This window comes from Hordeum vulgare, chromosome 5H, assembly GCF_904849725.1.
Source record: "Hordeum vulgare subsp. vulgare chromosome 5H, MorexV3_pseudomolecules_assembly, whole genome shotgun sequence".
NCBI lineage: Eukaryota > Viridiplantae > Streptophyta > Magnoliopsida > Poales > Poaceae > Hordeum > Hordeum vulgare.
Genome location: NC_058522.1, coordinates 574,218,612 through 574,229,009, shown reverse-complemented (window position 1 = coordinate 574,229,009; position 10,398 = coordinate 574,218,612). Strand labels below are relative to the sequence as shown.

Sequence of the window (10,398 nt, the reverse complement as noted above, 5' to 3'; positions counted from 1 at the left end):
GCATGCAGACCGTCTTGAATAGCGGTTGGAACTCCGTATCGTAAAGCGTAGACCACTCACGCAGCGATTGCGTAAAACTAATCGGCTATCTGCTCGCTATTGGGCTACCCGTGTGGCGCATGCCTTTCCTAGGTTGTGGGCTTCCAGTCGGAGATGTGGGGCATATTTTCTTAACACAATATAATCAAAGACGCGTGTATAAATGAGCATCATTTATTTTTATAAATGCATTTAATCATGCCTTAGTTATAAATATCTTCAAAAGACTAAGCCATTTATTGGTCGTGGCATTCCATAACGGACGGAACAACAAGCATCGCCACTTTGAACCCTTTTTTCTTTTTCCTCTATTTATCACTTTTTTTCCGATTTGCACCATTAATCAGGAATGGCATGAATTAATTTGTGTGTATCTCCTAAGTAGAAACGTCGAGCATTTTGCCACTATCTACCGCTCTTTCAGATTTGCACCATTAACTCAGGAATGGTATGGATTAATTTGTGCGTATCTCAAAATCTCATAAATGGATTCTCCTTTGGTAGTAGTAAATGCAGCCAAACCCTCCCCTCCAATATACAAACACCTAAAATCTGGGTTTGCGGAAAACCAAACCATGAAAGCTGTCAAGCGCAAACAAGCATTGGTGCAACCGAAATGTCCATGAAGCTCGCCGCGCCCGCTCTCCTCCTTCCTCTAGTGCTTGCGGCCATCCTCCACCCGGCCGCCGTCGTTGCTGTAGGTGATGGCACACCTGCAGGCCCCGGTGGCGGCGGCTTCAGCCTGCGGCTGGTACCCAGTCCCGGCTGGAACCGTACCATCCACGTCGACGACGACGGCTTCGTGCACCTAAATGAGCACGCCACTACCGCGCTTCGACCGCCCATGCACACACAAGTTGGTGGCATGTACAGCGTCGTCACCAGCGTTGGGACGGGGGCCGGCCGGCGCACGTACGTCCTCGCGCTGGATATGACCACCAGCGTACTGTGGATGCAGTGCAAGCCGGTCCAAGAGCCTTTCGCACAGCAGCCGCCGCCCTTCGAGCCCGCGAAGTCGCCGTCATTCCGCCCCGTGCCGGGCAACAACGCGTTCTGCTTGCCGCCCGATCATGAGGATCATCCCACAGTTCAAGACCCGTGCAAGTTTCATAGTATCCGACTAGACGGCAGCACCGATATGAGAGGCGTCCTGAGCAACGAGACCTTGGCCTTCGCGGCCTCCGGCCGGCAGGCGGAGGTTGCTGGCGTCGTCATTGGCTGCACGCACAACAGCAACGGCTTCAAGTTCAACAGCCATGGAGTGCTCGCCGGCGTACTCGGCCTGGGAAGGCAGGCCCCGTCGCTCATCTGGACGCTCGGCCAACACAGGCATGGCGCCGTGCAGGTGCATCGCTTCTCATACTGCCTCCCTAATCATGGCTCGTCGGACCACCACAGCTTCCTCCGGTTCGGCGACGACGTTCCTCACACCCAACACATGGTGAGCACCAAGATCATGTACATGGCCGCCACGGCCGGCCGAGATTTCAGCGCCTACTTCGTCTCCCTCACGGGCGTCAGCGTTGCCGGGAAGCCGCTGCATGATATCAAGGAGCTGTTCAGGCGTCACGTGCACGGCCAAGAGTGGACCAGCGGATGCGCCTTCGATGCTGGGACACCGACAATGGTGATGATAATGCCCGCTTACAACAAGCTCAAGGACGCCGTGGTGAGGCACCTCAAGCCGCTCGGGTTGCAAATCGTGTCCGGCCAGTACCACCTCTGCTTCCGTGCGACGTCGCAGCTCCGGCAGCACCTGCCGACGGTGACGCTGCAGTTCGCCGAGACAGAAGCGCGGCTCGTGCTCCCGCCACAACGGCTGTTCGTCGCCGTTGGGCACGACATCTGCCTCGCCGTGGTGCGGAGCTACGACATCACCATCATCGGCGCGATGCAGCAAGTGGACAAGCGCTTTGTCTACGACGTTAGAAATGGTAGGATCTATTTCGCCCCTGAGAATGCATGCCATGCAGACGCTGGTCATCAGATTTGATTGATCTTTTGTTGTTTGATGAAATTGAAGTCATCAACTGCTCAGGAAAATAAAAAGAAGTTAAGAAAGATGTTTGATCTTGTTCTTACACTGCGGTTTCTAACTTCTACTCCCTCCGTTCTCAAATATATGACGTTTTGGTAGTACGTACAAGACAAAAACTCAATTAAGTTCTTGGGACGCGCTTGTGTTGATTCCCCATCGTACTTCTTAATCTCGATGATTTCGTACTTGTTACATGGATATGGTGCTTCCTTTATTTATAAAGCAGGGAAAAAGTCTACTTTGACCTTGCTTCGTACTTGTTAAAATATTCACATTCATGAAATAGTTTGTTCATCTAATGCCAAAAAAGTATAGTATTGACTCTGAAATCTTATTTCTTGGCTGACCTTGCGGATTTGTTCTTACATATATAAAGAAACGTTCATTTAATCTTTGTGGTTGTAGTTATTTATCTGTTTAACATGCATATGTAGTACTTGTTAGAAGGCACGTTTGGAAAATCTCTGAAACCAAGGTAGTAATCGATTGGTTGTGAGATGTAGCAGGTGTAGATGCTAATGCGCCTAATCTACTGAAAAAATTCTAGTACTAATGCGTGAGCAGCAAATTGGGAGGGCACATTCATGAATAGTACTAGTACTAATTAATAAGAGTAATTGCTTTCGCTTTTTAAACTTTGTCTATTTTAAAAACGCACGCAAGTTTAACTGTGTCTTCTAAACCGTGACGAAGGGAATAGTATTTGTTCTCACAGTTTAGAAAAATACGTATGGAACTTGCACGGATCTCAACGGGTCATCAATCTTTCTTGGCATCGACTAAAAAAAAGTCAAGTCTAAAATAAACTTTGAGTTCATACACCTCGTCGGATTCAAACCCCTAACTTTAAATCCCTAAAATCGGCACACTAAACTCTTTGACCCCCGTCAGTTCTAACCCTGAGCTTGTTTGGTGCACCGGGAAAATGTCGTTCCCGGTCAGGATCGTAGTTTACTCTCACTGATATTCCTACCCCACGTGTCATATTCATCTTTATCTTTATGCTTAGGCTTAGTGTTAAACTGGCTTAAAAAGAAGAAATTGTTTTGAAGCGATTGTGACTTTGCTGTTGTACGACACGGGCACGGACACGGATGCATGAGCCCCTACCATGCCAGCGGGAAGACTCGTGAGCCGGTGCCCGGAAACCGTCCATGTCAAAGCTCTTCACGTGGTGGTGTGTTTGGCCTGCAGGTGGTGGCAAGAAGCAACAACATCCGATGGTGGCCGTGCTTGGTGCGCCTGGTGTTGCTCAGCCACGTCGATGCACTTGGACGCCGCGGTATGCGCGTGCGGTGTCACATGGCCAAGTTGACGTATTCCACGAGCTCTAGCATCGTCTGTTAGGCGTGTAGAACATAATATTTGGGAAATGCTCGACATCCTAAATGGGGTGTGGCTATCTCATTATATAGAGGTACCCAAGGGGTACAATACAATGTTACAATATATGTATACAGAGGCTACATATATACAGTCTAACGCCTTCCCTCAATCTTAACTATGGCCTGAAGTACAAAGCAAGTTAAGATTGCGCCTATAGCCTACAAACTGTGGTTGTGGAAGAGGCTTTGTGAAGATGTCAGCAAGTTGATCCTTTAATGAGATGAACTTGATACAAAGTAGCTTCTGTGCAACACGTTTCCGAACAAAGTGATAGTCCACTTCAATGTGTTTTTTCCGAGCATGAAACACCTGGTTAGATGAAAGATAGGTAGCACCGATGTTGTCACACCATAGAACAGGAGGATGAGCTTGAGAGACACGCAACTCTCTCAATAGAGACTGTACCCATATAATCTCAGCAGTCGCGTCAGCAACAGCTTTGTACTGAGCTTCAGTACTACTGCGAGACACTGTTGCTTGCTTACGAGCATTCCAGGTGATCAAGTTAGAACCCAGAAATACCGCATAACCCCCCGCATCATCAGGACTACCAGCCTAATCCGCATCAGAAAAAGTTGACAGCTCCAATGAGGGTGCAGGCTGAAGAAGCAAACCATAGGAGGCAGTAAGACTGACATAGCGCAAAATACGTTTCACAGCTGACCAATGAGATGTCCTGGGCGCATGCAGAAATTGACACACACGGTTGACTGCGTAGGAGATATCAGGCCGGGTAATAGTAAGGTATTGTAGACCACCAACAAGGCTGCGATACTCGGTAGCATCATCAGATGAAAGAGGATCACCATCAAGAGCAGACAACCGATCAGTGGCAGACATCGGAGTGATAGCATGTTTGCATTTGAGCATGCCAGCACGGCGCAACAAGTCCAAGGAGTACTTCTTCTGAGTGAGAGTCAACCAGCAGAAGACCGTGAAACCTCCAGACCAAGGAAAAAATGCAGAGCACTTAAATCCTTAACAGCAAAATCAACACTGAGGGCAGTCACAAGACGATCAGCAGCAGAATCAGAGGAACTGATGAGAATGATGTCATCAACATAAACCAAGAGTTACATCGTAACCTCAGAGCGCTGGAGGAGAAATAGCGACGTATCGGAAGTGGAGGGAGTAAACCCAAGAGCCCGAAGAACAGATCCAAGGCGAGCATGCCACGCACGAGGAGCCTGTTTGAGTCCATACAATGCCTTAACCAGACGACAGAGATGATGAGGGCGGGCCGGATCAACAAAACTAGGTGGCTGACGCATATAAACCTCCTCCTCCGGAATTCCATGTAGGAAAGTGTTCTGTACATCGAGCTGACGAAGGAACCATCCACGAGTAACAACAAGAGATAGTAGTAATCGAATGGTAGTAGGCTTGATGACTGGACTGAACATGTCTTCATAATCAAGACCATACCTCTGTTTGAAGCCCTTGGCAACTAGTCGTGCCTTGTAGCATTCAATAGAGCCATCAACATGTCATTTGACTTTAAAAACCCACTTGGAATCAATAATGTTGACACCAGATACTGGAGCAACAAGACGCCAAGTGTCATTCTTGTGGAGAGCCTGAACTTCCTGTTCCATTGCAGCACGGCAGTGAGGAATACTTAGTGCAGCCTGAAAGTGACGAGGCTCAGAAGTGGGATCGGCAGCAGTATGAGCCATACACGCAGCAAGCCACGTAACTGTCCCATCTGTGCGTTCCTTCGGACAAAGAATAACAGATTGGCTATGTGTTCGAGGACGATGAGTGACAGCAGGCATCCCTGGCAAGGTCGGTGCAGGAGTGACGTTGACGAGGCCGGCACAGAGCCAGGCGAGTCCAGCTCACAGGAGGCCGAGACAGGGCTGGTCGGCGACCCGGGTGCCAAGACAGGACTGGCCGGAGCTGGTGATTGCACCTCTGGGTCAGTCGAGGCAGCAGCCGACCCAGGCGAGTCCGACTGGGAGCCGGGCGAGGCGGCAGCCGACCCAGGTGAGTCCGGCTAGGAGCCGGGCGAGGCAGCCAAGGCTGGCGCTAGTGAGGCCAACATCGGGCAGGGCGAAATCAGCGTGGAGCCGGGCGTCACGGTGCTGGGTGCGGGTCGGCGGGCTCCACCCGACATGCATGGCGCATGCACGTCCTGTAGACCAGCCTCCACGAGCGACGAGAGGATGGGTTGGCGGGTGTCACCCGACATGCATGCGCATGCACGTCCTGATCGGGAGACTCATCCGTGACCCGTTCATCAAGTAGCTCAAGCCGAGTGCCGCGTCCAATACATGCAGCATGATTAGGAAGCAACGCAGGGGCGTATGCAACATCCACTAATTGATCAGGCGAAGGTATAGACATGGGCACTGGTGATGTAGGAATTGTAGAGTGAGTCGGAAGTGCACGAAAAGGGAACACGTTTTCATCAAACACAACGTCACGAGAGATCTAGACGCGATTTGTAGGAACATGTAGGCACTTGTACCCTTTGTGAAGAGAACTATACCCTAGAAAGATGCACTTCTTAGACTGAAACTCTAGCTTACGCTTGTTATACGGACGTAGGTGAGGCCAACATGCGCACACGAACACTTTGAAGAATGTGTAGTTGGAATTTCATTAAGTAGGAGTTCAAGCTGGGTTTGCATTTTCAGAAGTCTTGAGGGAAGCCTATTTATAAGAAAACAGGCTGTGGAGAAAGCATCACTCCAGAACCGAAACGAGACAGAAGCATGAGCTAGCAAGGTTAGTCCAGTTTCAACAAGATGACGATGCTTACTGATGGGGTCATAGTCCTAGGGTAGTGTCATAGGCCTGCCCTACATGTCCTACCCAAGGACTACCCCACACAAGGGACAGGACCTTAAGACTGCCCCGACTGAATTAAGATGTCCCTATCATCCAGTCGGTAACAGGCCCAGAATCATCCAGTCGGAGACTAACATTCGGAGAGCACCAGGCCAACCGACTGGATACACTCGGTACGTCGTAACCTCTCCGGAGGAAAACTGTCGTACGTTTCCGGGTGCGTTTATTAGCATTTAGAGCATACATTACCTGTAACGTATGCATTCAATCGCCACTACTCCACCCCCGAGTCAGAACCGTTGTGGAGGACAGCGCACTCTATATAAGCCGCCCTCCCCCACTGGTCAAGGGGTGAGCAAAACATTGTACTCCATATCACACTCGGTAACAAGTTCCGAGAGAGCACTGAGACGTAGGGCTGTTACTATTGGGGAACGTCGCATGGGAAACAAAATTTTTCCTACGCGCACGAAGACCTATCATGGTGATGTCCATCTACGAGAGGCGATGAGTGATCTACGTACCCTTGTAGATCGTACAGCAGAAGCGTTAGAGAACGCGGTTGATGTAGTGGAACGTCCTCACGTCCCTCGATCCGCCCCGCGAACAATCCCGCGATCAGTCCCACGATCTAGTACCGAACGGACGGCACCTCCGCGTTCAGCACACGTACAGCTCGACGATGATCTCGGCCTTCTTGATCCAGCAAGAGAGACGGAGAGGTAGAAGAGTTCTCCGGCAGTGTGACGACGCTCCGGAGGTTGGTGATGACCTTGTCTCAGCAGGGCTCCGCCCGAGCTCCGCAGAAACGCGATCTAGAGGAAAAACTATGGAGGTATGTGGTCGGGCAGCCGTGAGAAAGTCGTCTCAAATCAGCCCTAATTGCTCCATATATATAGGAGGAGGGAGGGGGGGCCTTGCCTTGGGGTCCAAGGACCCCCAAGGAGTCGGCCGAGCCAAGGGGGGGAGGACTCCCCCCCCAAACCGTGTTGGACTTGGTTTGGTGCGAGGAGTCCTCCTCCCTTCCCACCTCCTTCCTTTTTTTTTTCTTTCCTCTTGATTTTTCTTCTCTTGGCGCATTGGGCACTTGTGGGTTGTCCCACCAGCCCACTAAGGGCTGGTGTGGCTCCCCAAATGCCTATGGGCTTCCCCGGGGTGGGATGCCCCCCCCGATGAACTCCCGGAACCCATTCGTCATTCCCGGTACATTCCCGGTAACTCCGAAAACCTTCCGGTAATCAAATGAGGTCATCCTATATATCAATCTTCGTTTCCGGACCATTCCGGAAACCCTCGTGACGTCCGTGATCTCATCCAGGACTCTGAACAACATTCGGTAACCAACCATATAACTCAAATACGCATAAAACAACGTCGAACCTTAAGTGTGCAGACCCTGCGGGTTCGAGAACTATGTAGACATGACCCGAGAGACTCCTCGGTCAATATCCAATAGCGGGACCTGGATGCCCATATTGGATCCTACATATTCTACGAAGATCTTATCGTTTGAACCTCAGTGCCAAGGATTCGTATAATCCCGTATGTCATTCCCTTTGTCCTTCGGTATGCTACTTGCCCGAGATTCGATCGTCAGTATCCGCATACCTATTTCAATCTCGTTTACCGGCAAGTCTCTTTACTCGTTCCGTGATACAAGATCCCGCAACTTACACTAAGTTACATTGCTTGCAAGGCTTGTATGTGATGTTGTATTACCGAGTGGGCCCCGAGATACCTCTCCGTCACACGGAGTGACAAATCCCAGTCTTGATCCATACTAACTCAACCAACACCTTCGGAGATACCTGTAGAGCATCTTTATAGTCACCCAGTTACGTTGCGACGTTTTATACACACAAAGCATTCCTCCGGTGTCAGTGAGTTATATGATCTCATGGTCATAGGAATAAATACTTGACACGCAGAAAACAGTAGCAACAAAATGACACGATCAACATGCTACGTCTATTAGTTCGTGTCTAGTCCATCACGTGATTCTCCCAATGACGTGATCCAGTTATCAAGCAACAACACCTTGTTCATAATCAGAAGACACTGACTATCATCGATCAACTGGCTAGCCAACTAGAGGCATGCTAGGGACGGTGTTTTGTCTATGTATCCACACATGTAAATGAGTCTTCATTCAATACAATTATAGCATGGATAATAAACTATTATCTTGATACAGGAATTATAATAATAACTATACATTTATTATTGCCTCTAGGGCATAATTCCAACAGTTACCTCCACCGCAGAGGGGCCTGAACTCATACAACCTCGCCGTAGCTAGGACTCTGCCCATCTCATTCGTACCCTACACATCTACTGTCAGGCTTATCCCCACGACAGCTACTATCAGGCTTATCCCCACGATGGTTGGCACCCACCGTGGGGCGGCATCTAAGAGACTTCCGGCGAGTTTGCGACTACTTCCTTTCGTCATGTCGTCTGGTGGAGATTCGAACATAGGTCGCCAGATCCTCTTCGGCATTCTCTCCTTCACCATCGACGACTCGGCGTGGCTTCGGGAGGCGCCTCTCGACGTCGAGGCGCTTCCCCGCCGCGGGGCCACGCACTTCCGTGCCGACGCTCGCGGCGTTCTTCTTCTTCAACAATCGGCTCCATTATCGGCCTGCACTTCCACCATGCGCCGCAACAAGCGGTCTCGCAGCCCGCGTCTCCAACGTTGGGTGCAACATGCCCGAGCGCGTCAGATCGCGTCCTCTCAGGTGGCAGTTCTGGAGTCTGTTGTGGTTGCCCCGCGCTCCCAGTGCTCGGGCTCGGTTCCGACTGAGCTCCCTTCCGAGTACGCGGGTCGTGGGCCTGCAGCAGAAGTACACATGGCCAAATCCCATGAAGATCCCCGTCAAGCCGGCCGGGGCGAGCACGAAATCGGCGAAGCATCCGGTGCACGTCGTCCACCTCGTCGTTCTGCCAGTCGGCACACTCGGCGGAGCAACGTGGAGGTGTTCCGCACACCTCTCCTCAACTTGGCTGCGGCTGCTCAGATTGCTGATTCCCTCCAGCCGACTGATTCAAAGGCAGGAAGGGGAATCGAGCAGATCCGAGCTCTGTTGCGCACGGCGCAGCGGTAGAATTCGGCAGTCTCCCAGTCGCACAATCGGATCTACAATAGTTCCGTCCATGCAAACACACATCGATCGGTTCACAGCCCTGGTTCCCATCAACACCACAGGGGAGGCAGCCGTTCCTTGATCCGTGAGGATCGCCGCCGTTCACGCACCCTTCCGCGGGGTGGGCCTTACGGGTCCCGACATCATGATGATCGGCATTCAGTCGGCGACACTTACGACCCAAGACCCGACGGAAGAGGGCGAATCGCCCAGCGAAGAGTCGACAGGGGCCGAGCCCACCGCGATGGGCACGATATGGACCGTCCGAGTGGCAGCAGGACCATCGTGTCCGGCCCCGAGTGTTTTAGTCGAGCCATCCGCTCGGCTGACATTCAGCCCAACTTCCGATTGGCAGCGGGAATCGGTAAATTTACAGGGGAGTCCAAGCCTGAAACAAGGATAGACGACTACCGAGTGGCAGTCCAGATCGGAGGAGGGGACGACCATGTCGCTATGAAGCACCTCCCTCTGATGCTCGACGGCTCGGCTCGAGCTTGGCTGAACCAGTTGGCCCCCTCAAGCATTTACAGTTGGGCAGATCTAGCCCGAGTGTTCATCAGAACCTTTGAAGGGACGTGCAAGCGCCCTGCAGGCCTTGTGGAGCTTCAGCACTGCGTCCAGAAGCCGAATGAGCCCTTGCGCGACTTCATCCATCGATGGACAACTCTCTACCACACGGTGGAGAACGTCACCGAGCATCAAGCAGTCTGCGCTTTCAAGACAGGCGTGCGGTACAGAGAACTGTACTTGAAGTTCGGTCGAACGGGCGACACCTCCATGAGTAAGATGATGGAGATAGCGGCTCGCTACGCAAATGGCGAAGAACAGGACCGCATCCGGAGCGGCAAACACAAGACAGTCGGCGATGTCGACGGAGGTAACACTCGGAAGCAAAAACAAAAAGTTCCTCCCACACCGCAGGCAGAAGCTGCAGCTGTAACCAGCGCCAAATTCAAGGGTAAAGGGAAAGCGCAGTCTGCTCCCAAGAAGAAGCCGTTC

At 51.4% G+C, this 10,398-nt stretch overlaps 1 protein-coding gene across 1 annotated transcript; it reads left to right on the top strand.

Annotated features, from left to right (window-relative positions):
- Positions 1-597: 597 nt before the first annotated feature.
- Positions 598-2,100, top strand: LOC123399449 (aspartyl protease family protein 2-like). Its single transcript, XM_045093860.1, has one exon. The coding sequence runs from the start codon at positions 656-658 to the stop codon at positions 2,030-2,032; it is 1,377 nt and encodes a 458-aa protein (XP_044949795.1). The 5' UTR covers positions 598-655; the 3' UTR covers positions 2,033-2,100.
- Positions 2,101-10,398: the final 8,298 nt, after the last annotated feature.

Bases quoted from the DNA above. Each gene is read 5' to 3' on its own strand.
- LOC123399449 (XM_045093860.1), top strand. From the start codon at position 656: ATGTCCATGAAGCTCGCCGCGCCCGCTCTCCTCCTTCCTCTAGTGCTT.